The 16,307-nt window shown below is 36.2% G+C and overlaps 1 protein-coding gene across 2 annotated transcripts in view; it reads right to left on the bottom strand.

The window, feature by feature from the left end:
- Window positions 1–750: 750 nt before the first annotated feature.
- The window catches only part of LOC135782703 (FERM, ARHGEF and pleckstrin domain-containing protein 1), a 47,210-nt gene continuing 31,653 nt past the window's right edge, over window positions 751–16,307 (bottom strand). For both annotated transcript variants that reach the window (XM_065293164.2, XM_065293165.2), the window contains exons 15-26: window positions 16,211–16,300; window positions 15,891–16,024; window positions 10,647–10,728; window positions 10,063–10,300; window positions 6,912–7,111; window positions 6,316–6,405; window positions 6,133–6,215; window positions 3,614–3,723; window positions 3,090–3,265; window positions 2,851–2,958; window positions 2,447–2,598; window positions 751–1,832 (exon numbers count right to left, since the gene is read on the bottom strand). In XM_065293164.2, the coding sequence (XP_065149236.1) occupies window positions 1,757–1,832; window positions 2,447–2,598; window positions 2,851–2,958; window positions 3,090–3,265; window positions 3,614–3,723; window positions 6,133–6,215; window positions 6,316–6,405; window positions 6,912–7,111; window positions 10,063–10,300; window positions 10,647–10,728; window positions 15,891–16,024; window positions 16,211–16,300 (1,539 nt within the window). In that variant the 3' untranslated portion in view covers window positions 751–1,756. The remainder of the gene's footprint in view (window positions 1,833–2,446; window positions 2,599–2,850; window positions 2,959–3,089; window positions 3,266–3,613; window positions 3,724–6,132; window positions 6,216–6,315; window positions 6,406–6,911; window positions 7,112–10,062; window positions 10,301–10,646; window positions 10,729–15,890; window positions 16,025–16,210; window positions 16,301–16,307) is intronic.

Below are 16,307 nucleotides of genomic sequence, written 5' to 3'. Positions count from 1 at the left end.
TAACTATAACATACAAGTGGATTTTGTATTGTCATAAATGTCTAAGGCAAATTTGTCTTAGTTTGATGTTGGTACATTTAATACATAAAACAAGGGCAGCAAATTACAAAACATCTTTTTTGTTCATTATCAAATGCTACATGGTGATAGAAATAAATTTGGTGATTTAAAATATATTTTACGTGTGTTACACTGTTAATGGCACTTCATAAATATAAGCTTCAATAAAGTTTATCAAAATGTACATTTTGAAAACATTTACTCCATACATTTTCCAAATAGTGTTCAAAAAATGTTAGCAGAAATATATTGTTTTGGCACACTGACTTTTGAAGCCATCATGGTTTTTAGCTGCCAGAAACAAAGTTTAAAACATAAAAATGTGTACTATAAAAATCAAATCACTGAAACCGACAAATTCCACAAATGCATAATTGAATATAAAAAATCAGATGAAATGTTACTCAAGTAAAAAAGCACCTGTGTCTTTACAGTGAGCGTCATTGTGTTTAAAGCAACACTATGTAGTTTTTTTACCTTTAAATAATGTCTCTAAAATTATTTCAGTGATAGAACAACTATTAACTGGACAAATTGTACTGTTGCTGAAACCTGAGCAGCCTCCTAGCTGCTACAAGCACACTCTGAAAGTGGCGGTGGAGGGTAGAGCACATAGCCCCGCCCCTCCCCCTGCCTGCAGAAGAGTGTCTGATACCTGGCACTGTTGCGCTTTTCAACCACATGGGGGAGCTGAAAGTAATTTTTACATGGAAACTACATAGTGTTGCTTTAAAGGGAAATTCCACTTCTTTGTTTACATTCGAGCCTTCGATAACACTTTTATTTTCGCTTTTCCCAAACAACTAAGATGTCTCAAGATAACAGCCTAAATATAGATTGAAAAACTTCAGCATACATGTTTGCCCCATCCTGTGAATACAGCACCTTTGATCTTAGGAAATTCTGTGATAAGAAAACAAGCCAGGCACTTATTATCCAAACTGTCTGACTGTAAGACACACTGGTGATCTTAGTCACCCATACCTGGCTTTTAACTAGTTATATTTGTTATATTGGCCCAGACAACACTATCAAAGGCCTGCTTTAATAGGATAAGTGCAATATGACACCTAAAATAATTAAGGACTTATCGAGGCTGCTCTGTTTTTTACATTTAGTTTTTTTACTTAAAGTGGACTCTAACTTTTATATCAAAACTATGTTTGTTCATTGTTTTTATATCAACAAATATATAACGGAGGCTGATAAATAACTGAAGAAAGTTCAGATGTGATAATGTGACATACCCCCTTCATGTCATTCTATGTGACTTTGTTATAATGTCTTAAAAAGTCAGTCACTAATGTGACATTGTCATATAAACACACACAAATATAAACAATACAGAACCACACACCTCAGCACCTTACATGTTCTGTACACTCTTAAAACAAATGGTGCTAAATAGCACTAAAAGTGGTTCCCTGGCTTGTAATCATAGGGGAACCATTTTAAGTGCTATATTGCACCTACGTAGCACCTGTGTAGAACCATATAGTGCTATATAGAACCATATCTGGTGCTATAATGGTGCTATATCACCTCTGTATGGTTCTTTACAGGTGCTTTATAGGTGCTATATAGCACTAAAAATGGTTCCCCTATGATTACAAGCTTTTTTTTTTTTTTGGAGTGTATGATTAAGAAAGCAGGTTCGGTGTGGTTTAGTGACTCAGACAGCGTGATTCTGTGTGGTTTAGTCTGGTTCGGTCCGGTTCAGATAGCGGGTTCTGCTGGCAGACACTGTGGCACTTCTAATCACGGTCATCCATCTACACAACACATACAAAGATGTAACATTATTACTGCAGTATTAAACATGAACAATTGCATTTTCGCCTTAAATTACAATATTTTTTATTGTAGCAGTGCAAAGATTATGAGTTGGATTCCCAGGTAACAAATATACTGAATGCACTCTAAAAACAAACGTGCCAAAGAGCACTAAAATTGGTTCACTGGCTCGTAATCATAGAGGAACCTATGCACCTATAAAATAAAGCACATTTGAAGAACCATACGGAGGTCATATAGCACCACTATAGCACAATATGGTTCTACACAGGTACTACATCAGTGCTATATGGCACTGTTCCTCTATGATAAGAAGCCATGAACCAATTTTAGTGCTATGTAGCACCATTTGTTTTTAGATGAGGAGCTCAGATGCTAAATGCCGCTAATAGGCTTTATGCCCAGCTGCACTACTTCCTGAACTTCAGCCAGCTCCTTGTTTCCTGTCTGCCATTATTGGACCAACTGATTTGCTGTAGCTGGGCATAAAGCCTATTATTATATTAATGAATAAACAATCTGTTCAATTGTATAGTTTTTTTTTCTGCATATTAAATTGTATGATAAAATGTGAAGTGGTGAAACATCGTACCTTTGGAAAAAGTATTCACTCTCAGTTCTGAAGTAATAGACATGAGATTTAAAGTGCAGCTTAAAGACGTGATCTTTATGAATGTTTTCTGATTCACCAGCTTTAATAACTGAGTAACCCAACAATGGCAAACTAGCCAATGGATATTCATCCTAGAGAGCGAGAGAGAGAGAGAGCGAGAGAGAGAGAGAGACAAAAGAGAAACTCTTACTCAACAGAAAAATGAGCGTGACTTCAGACATTTCACACAGCTCTGAGAAATGTAGAAAGTAAACACAACACTGTGAGTGTGTGTGTGTGTGTGTGTGTGTGTGTGTGTGTGTGTGTGTGTGTGTGTGTGTGTGTGTGTGTGTGTGTGTGTGTGTGTGTGTGTGTGTGTGTGTGTGTGTGTGTGTGTGTTTTACCTCATGTGTTTTGTAGAAGAACAGGGTGAAGTTGGTGAAAACGACCCAGAGTTTTTGCCAACCATTGCTGTTCTTGAACTTTCTGAGTAGATTTCCTGAGAGCTGATTCTGTCAGATACAGTAAAGTACTTTATCACATTGTATTATTATACAGTACACACACACACACACACACACACACACACACACACGCACGCGCGCACACACACACACAGACTGAACAGTTGTCATGTTGTTACCTCTATTGCTATGCTGAAGTCCATCATAGAAACACTGGTGTTACGATGCCAACACACATGTGCTGTAGTGTTACCACGGTGATGTATGTTCACTGAGCTGTTGCCATGACGCATCGTAGATGACTGTGACCCACTGAGATCATCCTCTGAGTCCACTTCTGAAACCCCAGAGGATTCTGGAAAAATGTTAAAACTTTAACGATACCCTCAGAACCAACACACATATTTTGTGAGCTATTGTTTTACCTTACAAGAGTTTTACTGACAATTGGTGAACAATTATTTAATCTGTTCTTACTTCTGTTAGCCAAGAGTTAAATGTCTGAAATTAGTTTAATATTAATTTCAGCTCATCAATTCAAACTAACCTTCCTTATGCAACTTATTTCTGAGTGAAACAAGATATTTCATGAAAAAAAATCTTAATGCATTAATGACTTACAGTGTATAAGTGAATATATATTAACTGAGAAACAGCTACAACACTACAGTCACATCATGTGATGGAAACACATCTCACTTACTGAAGTCCCGATTAGACACAAGCAGACTGCTAACCAATCCATTACATTCCTCCGCCAGATCAATAGCTTTCTTTATATCCTCCATCCATTTCTCCATTTCTGACTCTGAACTATAAGACACAGAACAACATTTGACCTTCATCTGTCTATAAACAGCTTTACAATCTAACAAAGCAGTGCCCAATAAAGATTGATATGTGGACATAAATGTTTTTGTTGTTTGCACCATAATACTTAATTCTGTGTAACTGTAACCTGTTGTACACAAACATGGACAATTACATTGTTTCATGTTCAAATATATATATCCGAGTTGTCAGGAACTCTGTGCCACACACGTATTTATTCACTGTCAAAAAAAAGGTACAAAGTTGTTCCTTTTCTGTCGCTGGGGTGGTACCCTAAAAGGTACCTTTTTGTACCTTTATGGGTATACAACACATTGAAATGTTGTACCTTATGGGCAGGGCCGCCTTAACCTAATGTGAGGCCCTGGGGCTGAGAGGTTTTGGAGGCCCCCCATACCCTCAATTTATAGTCTTATTAAAAAAAAGTGTAATATCTAGGTAATCTACATCACAAAATGCATTAGTTTCTTTCAATACATCCAACAGTGAGTTTTCCCTCATTGAACCAAAAAACACCATAATATCATTATTAACATATCACTGAGCCCACTTGAGCATAAACACAAGACAGTTTATTTAACAACCACACACAGCAACTTGTGGTGAAAATAAAACCAAAATGTGTGAGAGTAATATGTTTATAAGCTTTATATCTATATAGTTTTTGGAATATACAAATTTGCAGAAAATTGCCACTCACTAACTAAATGCAGCACAGTTTTAAAAATATAAGAAGTTAAAGTTAGTTTTAAAGTGAAAATGCATTAATGTTAACAAAAGATAAGTCTTATAGACAGAATCTTGTTTTTTAATCAGTTATTTATTGTGTAGGCTATTGAAAATATAGTATGCATTGTATTTAGTATTTATGCATACTACGCATGTAAAACGAACACATATGAATATTTACAAAACAGAACAGAAGGGAACATATACATGTATATAAGATCTTTAGATAAGGACATTATAAATATGAATGGTGCGATCAGGGGATGATCATTAGAGATCATCTTGTCGCGCTTTGACTTGCACATTTACCGTTGCGTCGTCTTTCTAAACCAACAGATGTGTGTACTGTGAGCTTACATCGCGTCAAACTACATCGCAACAGCTGCGCACGCGTCACTGATATAAACGCGAGTAAACTTAAACTTTATAACAACGAACAGCATTAATATGTTCGGGTACTCTTTTATTTGGCAGCACAGTATCTTGCGCACAGTTGGAGAGACTTCTGCATGCCAGAGACTCAGCTGCACGAGCACAGAGAGCGAGCGCGCACGCGAAAGAGAGAGAGACCTGCACCTCAGTTCTTATTATGAAATTTCAGAAATCACTCTTTCATTTGTTGGTGGATTATTTCCCGTTTCTCTGTCACACTCAGTCTAACATGTAGGAATGCCAAGTTGAAAACGCGCACATTACGCGGAATAGAAAAATCTGTTACGTCTGATATTTTATTTCACGTTAAGTTACCACGGACCAGTCAGCACCCATGTAAGTTACGTGCAGTTAGAGTGATTGACAGAAAACCTGACGAGTTACAAAACAATATGAACGTGAACTTGGGAGGCCCCTGAACTTGAGAGGCCCCTGGGCTTCAGCCCAGGTAAGCCCGTGCATTAAGGCGGCCTTGCTTATGGGTACAATATTATACCCTAAGGAGCAATTGTGTACCAGTTAAATTTTAGGGGTACAAAACAGTTAACTGTACCTTTAAAGGTACACAATAGATCCTTAAGGAACAGTTATGTACCTCAAAATGTACAACATTGTATTATGTATATATACCTGTAAAGGTACAAAACGGTACCTTGGGGTACCACCCCAGCGACAAAAAAGGTACAGTTTTGTACTTTTTTTTCTGACAGTGTTGGGTAGGTTAGGGGTCGGTGTAGATAGGACTTTTATTCTATATTCTTATATTCTATAATTATTTTAATGAATATAATCATTTACACTTTATGTTATTATTTTATCCATGTACAAAAAAACAAAGGTTAAAATATAGATAACATCCAATTATGATATATTGGAAATTTGATAATTGTATTTAATAAATAAAATGAGTTTTTACCTAATATAAATTGCATATTGTTAAGAAAATGCTGATATTGTCACTTAGTGTAAACAGATAATATATCTATATTTTTACTTAGTGTAAATTGCCACCGGCTTTTTAATATACTTTGTCACTCAAGTGAAATCTGTTGTGGACTCTATAGAGGTCATATATTGTCTTTCCTTTAATATAACGGAAGCTGGAAACAAAAATACCATGAACAATATCTAAATTAAAATCATTTAAAAATGTTCATATCCCCAAAGAAAACAAAATACTAACACAGAGAAGTTCATGACCCCTTTAAAATATAAAATGTGAAGTGTTACCAGGCAGCAACCACCAGTGACTGCTGCTGTACCATCAGTGTGAAAGAATGTGGAACGCCCCACTCGTCCTCGCTCTCCCGGATCTAAACACACACACACAGACGCACACATGTTCCTCATGAGTAGATACTCATGTCAGTCAATAACATTAAAATAAGGTTAAGTTAGATTTCATGCTCTTACTGTCATGCCTCGTAGAGGAAGTTGTCTGTGTACTGAGAATTGATTGGTTGATGTTATCCCACGAGTACTGTACAGAAGTACATCATTGAACTGTCTCCACATAAACAGAAAAAAAGTTTCACAACTCTGGGTTTGTGTGAGAATGTGAAGAATGTGCATAACAACATTATAACATAAACATGGTTTATGAGCACACTGACAGTCTTAAAGGGCACATATTATGCAAAATACACTTTTACAAAGTGTTTGGACATAAATGTGTGTTGGCAGTGTGTGAACACAACCACCCTACAATAAAAATGTCCACTCGCTCCTTTTTGAATCCCCATTAAACCAAAGCAGACCTGCAGTTATCATTGTCTTATCAATGTGAGGTCACACTGATAAAGCTCCGCCCACAGCCACTGACTAAATACATTTTGAGCTGAAACTTCACAGACACATTCTGGGCACACCTGACTTATATTACATCTTATAAAATGGGCATAATAGATGCCCTTTAAACTTATACTAAAGTTAAGTGGTATTTTTTATTCAGTCATCCCATCAGGTTTTCTGTGAGTGTGAGGTTTAGGGGTGAGGTTAGGAGATCACACCAGAAAGAACATGCGTTGTTGAAGGCCTTTCCCAGAGAGTTTGCTGAGGCAGCCGAGTCTGATGAGCTGACGTCCCGACATGGCCAGATCCTCCACACCGATCAAATCCTTCTGAAGCTCCAGGAGTTTCTGAAAGTTCTCAGTGTCCACCAGAGCAGAATGAAGCTCAGACTCCAATTCACACACATCTGAAAATGCAGCTAGAACATACACAAACACACACAAACACACATACAAACATGTACATGTAGAAAAACACATGATGAAACATCTACATGCTGTAGTCTACCCCATATACAGTATATGAGGACAGAAAGACATTTATACATTATACAATTATACACAAATACATTTAAACATTAAAAAATGTATTTTAATTTAAACAAACCAATTGCAAACAATTCTTACAACCTTACCATTAGACACTTTATAATTGCATTGTTAGCAGAACTTTCTAATAGTGCTGCCTCATGATTAGTCGCCACTAATCGTTTGCAGAATAAAAGTTTTTGTTTACATAATATATGTGTGTGTACTGTGTATAATAATTATGTTTATATAAATACAAACACAAACATGTAGAATTTTAAGAAAAAAATATATTTATATAATAGTGTGTGTGTGTGTGTGTGTGTGTGTGTGTGTGTGTGTGTGTGTGTGTGTGTGTGTGTGTGTGTGTGTGTATTTATACATAATTATTATACACAGTACACCCAGATATATTTTGTAAACAGAAACTTTTATTTTGCAAATAACTAGTCACAACTAATTGTGAGACAGCACTACTTTCTAAAACCTTAACTTTCAAACGTTATAATTTGTATTGCAAAGGGTAAAATAGCTTTGATTCTGATCAACTTCTAGGCCACTTATCAATGCAAATAAACCAGACTATAGACGGTTTCAGCAGTAACAACATAAACAAGCGGCTGTCGCGGCCTGCACGTAACTTCTGGTAAACTCTGCTAAGAATAAATAACAACAAAGTTCTTTAAACGTAGTTTATTTATATAACAAGCAAAAAAACAACAACACATAGATTACCTAGGAAACCAAAACATTTGTTATTTTCGACGAGGCATTTGTTCAAGAGATCAGTTTAGCAACTATAGTCAGACCATTAAAAAAACGAAACCGGAAGTAAGGTTCGGATCCAGACGTGTATCACGTGCTCCGATGATTTATGTTTAGACTATGTTTCCATCACCATGCTTTTATGCGCATTTTGAAATATCGCATCAAATAAATGAATAACTTCACTTTCTTCTATTAAAGTCGCCATGAAATGGATATAGAGAATACGTATTTTCTCTGTGGTGACGTAAATCCGAGTGACACGGCTTCTGAAATGGAAAAAAAAATTCAGGACTGTACTTTAATTTTTCCATCAATAATTTATTGGATCGTTGGAAGTTGGGTCATGTTGCTGTTTGCTAATCAATTCTATCTTTTTCCGGACCACGCCCATCTGCCATACCATATGACCAGAAGTAAAGAGAGATGAGGTGTGTTCGAGTTCATGCAGCGATGCGCAGACCGATCGGCAAGGTTTGCCGCTTGCAGTCGTGGAAGAAGATGAAGCCGGCAAGACACCTGCTGCTTGCCGTAGTGATGTCTTCTTTTTTTTTCTTTAACAAAGCATTCACATAATTTGTCTAGTAAATGCACTTATCTCGCAATAGCTTGCCTGTCTTGAACCGAGCATATATAAAAACACAACACTGTATGACACTTGCCTTACATGAGAACAGCCCCAACGCTAATATGATTTTGTTTCTCTCTCCCCGTCTCGTCCTCGAATCCGAGGACATTGAGACAAACAGACCCAGTTCTGGCTGCCCTTGGAGGTGAACACACCACTGATCTACTGACCTTCTAGATGACCAGCCAATGCCTGACCAATGACCACCGACGGAACCAGTTTAATCTCCTTATCCATTTACATACTGTTTACATCCCTTATAAATAAATATACACAGTTCCAAGTTTTTTTTCCCTCCTAGGACTTTATGTTCCCCCAAGCTAAAAAAAAGTTAGGAGTTTTTTCCTAGGGGGGGTTTTCAACCCGGGGAAGTCAGCCGACGTTGGCTTAATTTAGCACCCTCTTGTATACGATGCATTATTAATACGCTCACTTGTAAAGTTTATTCATAGCTGCTGTATTTTGCTACTTATATCGTCTGTCGATTTTTCTGTGTTTCCTCTGCTTCTTTTAATGTAAAGCTGCTTTGAAACAATTACCAAATGTGAAAAGCGCTATATAAATAAAATTGAATTGAATGTGTGCGCCGCGTTTCATTTTTAAGGGCGAAAAAAGTGAATTAGATGGTGAATGTGTCAAAAAACAAATCTTTCATAAAAGTTGCAACCATACATTTATATTGAATATTTTAGTTGATGTTTATACTGTATGAGTAAAAAAAAACAGGAAAGCCTAGATTATTAAAATACCAATAGAGTTTTGTCTTTCGCTTTTTTCATTTTTATTTTTTTACACAATATCACATTTTCAGGTATATTAAGTTGCACCTGTATTAAAAAAATTGTATAATGTTTATTAGTGGAACTGAAGGTAGGATTAAACCACGTGAAACGCACGTGTAATTCCAGCTTAAGTCTGACAAAATTTCTAACCGCCATGCACTGTTTCAAGTCAGCCGCCAATCGGTCTGCGCAGCGCCGCATGAACTCGAACACACCTATTGTTTCAAGGAGGGTGTGCACACGAGAGATGAGGAGGTCGACAGGTAACAATTAGAACTTAAACCAGATGACAGGCAAAATAACACACAACATTAGCGATAACCGACACTGAATAAACATGCGGACACGTCTAAGATGGCGGCGTTACTAGAAGCTAGTTAATATAGTTTATAAAGTTTAAAATATGGATATTTCTACAACAACACGCATGGATTAACCTCAGATGGCATTTATTTAAGAGCCGGTTGGATTACTTTTGTAAAGGATGGATGCACATTTTTTGATGGACCCTCCGGAAAGTTCTAGGACATTTTCTAAAATAACTGAAAATGTGTTAGTCTGAAAAATGATGGACATATGCATCTCGGACGGCTTGGGGGTGAATATCATTTTTGGCAGAACTATCTCTTTAAGCTTGGTTTGGTGTTTACACACACTAGTCTCTCACCTTTGCAGCTGCTGTATTGGTTGTGTGTGGATGGATAATGTTTGCAGAGTCGGTCCAGGATCTGTCTGTAGTGCAGCAGTCGATGTCGAGGTCTCAGCAGAAAGACATTTAATGGAATATAACAAACTTTCTGTTGCTCAAAGTCCCGGCACACAGACATCAGTCTCTGAGACGCAGCGCAGGCTTTCTCCAGTACATAAACACAGTCTGAACTCATCTGAAGCTCTGCTGAGAGAGACTGACAAGAGAAACATCTGCTCTTTAATACAACCCAAATATTATACCAACCTACATCCCAGCAAGCAATAGCCGTCATTTCACCTTCTAGTTTAACTATAGAACCGATAAAGTTTGGCTATGAGTAAAATAAACTTGAATTTGGATGTAAACTTGAATCAAAATTTTGCTTAAATCAATTGTTTCATATTACATCATGTAAGCAAAGTCAACAGTGATGACACGGTGTTTGCTTTTATTTATTTCATTTAATTTATGTAGTCATCTGGGCTGTGTTTGGACAGCTATTAGACGTATTTTAAATGCAAAATTGCTTGCCGGGATAACACACACTCACACTAAATCACCTTCAGATCACCGATGAGCTTTAGCAGCAGGTCTCCTACACACTGAAAATCTTCTTTAACTTGAACATTTGACCGCCCTTCCCTAAAACACAAATTATAGACATATTAAAAAATTAAAACAAAACATTTCTCATCATAGCACAAAATCTTAAGCGGACCATGCAGGTAGCGATCATTAAATTCTTCAGACACAATGTGCCAAAGACAAAAAGCTGTAAATTATGGCTTTATCCTATTTTAAAGGTGATGTGTGTAGTGATGAGAGAAATAAACTTTTCGAAGTTTCAAATCGATAAAAATCAATTATGACATTCGTTGTCAACAAATTTTATTGTTGATTAGTTGGTATGTGACGTCACATGCTCCCGCACTACTATCGGCTACTGTTTCGTCATACAACGTAAGTTCACTTTTTCTTATACAACCGAGCTGTGCCATTATAAGCAAGCAAACTTTATTTATAAAGCACTTTAACATCCAGAGCGGACACAAAGTGCTGTACAATAAAAACAATAATAGATAAATAAATATATAAAAAGGCTAAAACCAGGGGCGTCAGTTTGTGTTGAAAAGTGGTGGGGACAAAAGATCAGATGAAAAAACATTACAGAAGGACGGGAATAATATTGAATAATGGCGCATCAAAAATGGGCATAGTGTAGGCTGGTCAACAACACAAAAATACTCAGCATAAACCCAACAAAGTCGACTGCACATGTAACAGTACCTACAACACCAGATCAACCGAATTGTGCCAAAGCACCATACTGTAGAAAACAGCAGCACGTTAAGTCAATGATTAATGAAATTCATTATATATGTAAAAGAAAACACACCATAAGCATACAATGCAACATATGTGATCCTGGACCACAAAACCAGTCATACACTGCAAAAAATGACTTTCTTACTTAGTATTTTTGTCTTGTTTTCAGTAAAAATATCAAAAAATTCTTAAATTAAGATGCTTTTTCTTGATGAGCAAAATGACCTAAGAAAATAAGTCTAGTTTTTAGACCAAAAAATATGACATTTAAGTGATTTTGTGCATAAAACAAGCAAAAAAATCTGCTAATGGGGTAAGCAAAAAATATTAAAAAATTTTCTTGAACACCAAATTCAAGAAAAAATTGCTTACCCCATTGGCAGATTTTTTCGCTTGTTTTATGAACAAAGTCACTTACATTTGATATTTTTGGTCTAAAAACTAGATCAAGAAAAATCATCTTATAATTTAATAATTTTTAGATATTTTTAATGTAAACAGGACAAAAATACTAAGAATTTTTTTCTTGAAAATCTGACTTTCTTACTTAGTAGTTTTGTCTTGTTTTCAGTAGAAATATCAAAAAATTCTTAAATCAAGATGTATTTTCTTGAATAGCAAAATGATGTAAGAAAATACGTCTAGTTTTGAGACAAAAACTATACAATTTAAGTGAATTTGTGCTCAAAAACAAGCAAAAATATCTGCCAATGGGGTGAGAAATTTTTGCTTAAATTAAGTGTTTAAGAAAAAATAAATCTTATTTTTAGATTTTTTTTGCTCACCCCATTGGCAGATATTTTTGCTTGTTTTAATTACAAAATCACTTAAATTGTATATTGTCTAAAACTAGGCTTATTTTCTTAGGTCATTTTGCTCATCAATCATCTACTGAAAACAAGACAAAAATACTAAGTAAGAAAGTTATTTTTGCAATGCAAGTCACACAGGTATTGTTTGATTTTTCATAACATTTAAACCAAATGCTTTCAAAAAGTGGTGGGGACAAAATCAGCCATTTCAAAAAGTGGTGGGGACATGTCCCCAGCGTCCCCAGTGTAAATGACACCTATGGCTAAAACACTCACAAGACTGCAAGAACAATAACAGTAATACAACCATACAAAGACCGAATACCATCTGTATAACAAAATATACATTTTCAATTTCAGTTTTCAAACGCCAATGCATAATTTAATTTATAATTAAAGTCAGGTGCAATTCTAAATACATTGCAAGCTCACTTTGACTTCATACAACGCGAGCTGCATGTTTATTCATGCGATCTTCTGAACAGCCGACCAGCTTGGTTAAAAGCACAGAAGCAAAAACGCAAACAAACGCTGGTTAATAAAGGTTTAATTTTCTTTAATATAAGTGAGTTTGTATTTGTTTATTTTTTGTTGGGTTTTCATAAAAAAATGTAAGACCCACAAGCATCTGTGTTAAAGTAAGGGGGAAATCCAGGTTTTTATTACTGTAACAACGCATGTATATCAACACTTTCATATCATAATGGCTTATTGATTTTGTTCATAACAAATAATCTTAATATTCATCAAGGTCTAAAGCTGAAAATTTAAATTAGTTTATTAATCTGTGGCAAAATTCTCAGCACATCTCTGAAAACTCGATTAATTTAGTTAATTAATATTTTGACATTAAAAGATGTTTTACTATTTAAAAGCTGCACAAACTTTTTTAAGGCTTAAAATATCTAAATCAAAAAGATTATATTAGTAAAACTCTGTAGTAGTGTGTGGCTTTTGCACTTTTAAAAAGTACACTTCTACATGTAAATAGTAAATACCTTAATTTAGTGCCTTATTTAGCTATAATTTGTGAAAACATCTAAGTAAATATTTATATTTTATCCGATTAGTCAATTAACCAGAAAAATAATCGGCTGATTAATCGATTATGAAAATAATCGTTAGTTGCAGCCAAGGCTTTGAACCGGTTCACGGAACGAAAACCAGAAACTTTTGATGTTTTGCAAGGAACAGAAACGAAACCAGAAACTTTCAAAAAATATATGTTCCGGAACAGAAACGTTTATTTAAAATAATGGTTTTCGTTCTTTGACAAGATTTCTGTGCAATACTCGATGAAGTTCACTTCCGGTCATCGTTGACTCATCGGAGAAATGAGAAGCTTGCCACCAGCAAGTAGCCTACTCAAGTCTCTAATGCTCAATCATAAGTGGTAAATAATTAGTGGTGTAACGGATCGCAGTTGATCAGTGATTCGTACAGATCACGACCCACGGTTCGGCTCGCATGCTATTCGCGGATTAATACGCAAATTTAAATAGGGTGAAAGTTGATCATTTACACGTGTTTCAAAGGTTTGCAAATGTTAACACTTAAGTGATTTTAAACAATTTAACCGCTGAAAGATGCTAAATTGAGCAATTTTCTGTACGCACATGCGGTTGAATGTGTCTGGTCCAAATCTGATCAAACATGATAATCCCTATTCCCCTCAAAGATCAGAACTCTTGATGTATAAACTTGAGAGAGAGTTGCACCTGAGTTCACCTAACCATATTAGACACTGGTCATTCTGGATCAACTCCACCAGTGGTGAACCATCAGATTTCGAAACTTTCAAACCAGTTATGAAATGAAAATGAAATTGATCCTCGTTTGCTAAAAACATGTGACTTGGTCAGTTTGAAAAGAATCATAAATGATTTCAGGCTTCATGAAGCAATGTTTCAAAATCGGCCATCACTAGCTGTGTGTGTAGATTTTAGCGCATCTAGTGGTGAAATTGTGAATTGCAACCAACGGCTCAGTCCACAGCTCACTCCTCCTTTTCAAAATGTAAAGAGAAGCTACGATAGCCGCCACAGGACAAACTTCATTGTCTGAGACAACATAGTGATGAAACACGCTCTATACAGGGCTACTGTAGAAACATGCCGGCATATGTAGATAATAACGGCTTATAGGTAATAAAAACATAACACGTCACCATTTTTCACAGTAAACATATTTCCAAAGGTGCTATTGACATGTAATTTTCAGCAGATGTTGGTAACAACCCAAGTAATCCATACATACAAACAAACCATAACAAATAAGTGAAACAATAATGTGAAATGACATGGGGAAAAAGTTTTGAACACATAATGCAACAGGCATGAAACGGCTAAAAACTAATTGAGTAGTTTAGTAGTTTATACTATAGTAGTATAAAACTACTGATAGTTTTCAGATGTTGTCATTCCCTTTCTTCATGTGTTCAATACTTTTCCCTCTGTCATTTCACATTATTACATATAACTTTTTGGTTTCGTTGTATGTATGGATTACTTGGGTTGTTACCAACATCTGCTGAAAATTCATATCAATAGCACCTTTGAAAATATATTAACGGAGAAAAATGGTGACGTGTTCAATACTTATTTGCTACACATCCTCATGCCCATGGCGTCAATATTTGACGCACTTGACCATGCGTCAATATGTTACGCGGAGGGTATACCTTTCGCGTCATTTTTTGACGAACTGGGGACTTCAATACTATTACCGTTGCATTCTCTTTCCTATTTTCTTACCATTTTCGCGTCGGTTTAGGGTTAGATTACGCATATTAAACAGTGTACGCGAAATTAAACAGTTTAAACAGTTGTCACCTGGCGTTGGGGTTAGACACAGTTGTCACCTGGCGTTGGGGTTAGAGTTAGGTTTGGGTAGGGATGTCATTATGTAAATCTAACCCTAAACCGACGCGAAAATGGTAAGAAAATAGGAAAGAGAATGCAACGGACGTAATAGTATTGAAGTCCCCAGTTCGTCAAAAAAATGACGCGAAAGGTATACCCTCCGCGTAACATATTGACGCATGGTCAAGTGTCGTCAAATATTGCATGCTGCACTACAATACAGTACCGATAAGTGATGAGGAAGATAATAAAAGGAAATACTACCATGTAATAAATTTGGTTGTGATATCACAGAATTACTCATCACAATTTTTGCATGTATAGTGGTGTAAAAAAGTGTTGGCTCCTTTCTGATTTTTTATGTTTCTATCACATTAGAATATAAACATATTACCTTAAAATTTAACATTACTGTCATTCAGTTTAAGTTCATATATTTCAAAACTCTTTATGCAGCTTCAGCTCCAAATTCCTAAACAGAAATAACTTCTTTTTGATAATTTTTTTTTAAAGGGTCGTGGGTAATTAGCAATAAAAGCATGCAGAGGAGTGAACTTTAAAAATAAATAAGATAATCTGCAAAACAAACTATTTTAAACTTGCATACAGATGTGGAACAGCAAACTGTGAGAGATTTTATCTATGTGAACACAAATGATTTTGTGTGTGTGTGTGTGTGTGTGTGTGTGTGTGTGTGTGTGTGTGTGTGTGTGTGTGCGTGCGTGCGTGCGTGCGTGCGTGCGTGCGTGCGTGCGTGCGTGCGTGCGTGCGTGCGTGTGTGTGTGTGTGTGTGTGTGTTACTCACCACATTGAGAGTCTCTCCTCGAGCTCTTGCAGGAATTGTGTATGGTGTGTGTGTAGAGGCCCATAGGTGGAGGTCAGGAGTTTCTTCAGAGAGTCATGAACACACTCCTCTTTATCCAACACTGCCTGAAACCACTGACACACACACACACACACACACACACACACACACACACACACACACACACACACACACACACACACACTTTTGAACTCTTTAAACCTGATCTACGGTCTCAGATGAATGGCCGGTGTATGACTTTGGGCTGAACAGGACATATGAGCTGTACACAGGAATGTGTGTGTATGTCCATCATTTACCTGTGTGATGAGCTCCAGGTCTTTCAGGTACGTCCTCTCAGTGTTCAACAGTTCTTTAGTTATGAAGTATACATCATCTGCAGGACAGATCTACATA

This window comes from Paramisgurnus dabryanus, chromosome 15, assembly GCF_030506205.2.
Source record: "Paramisgurnus dabryanus chromosome 15, PD_genome_1.1, whole genome shotgun sequence".
NCBI lineage: Eukaryota > Metazoa > Chordata > Actinopteri > Cypriniformes > Cobitidae > Paramisgurnus > Paramisgurnus dabryanus.
The sequence above is the reverse complement of the archived record's forward strand: the minus strand, read 5'-3'. Positions and strand labels throughout refer to the sequence as shown.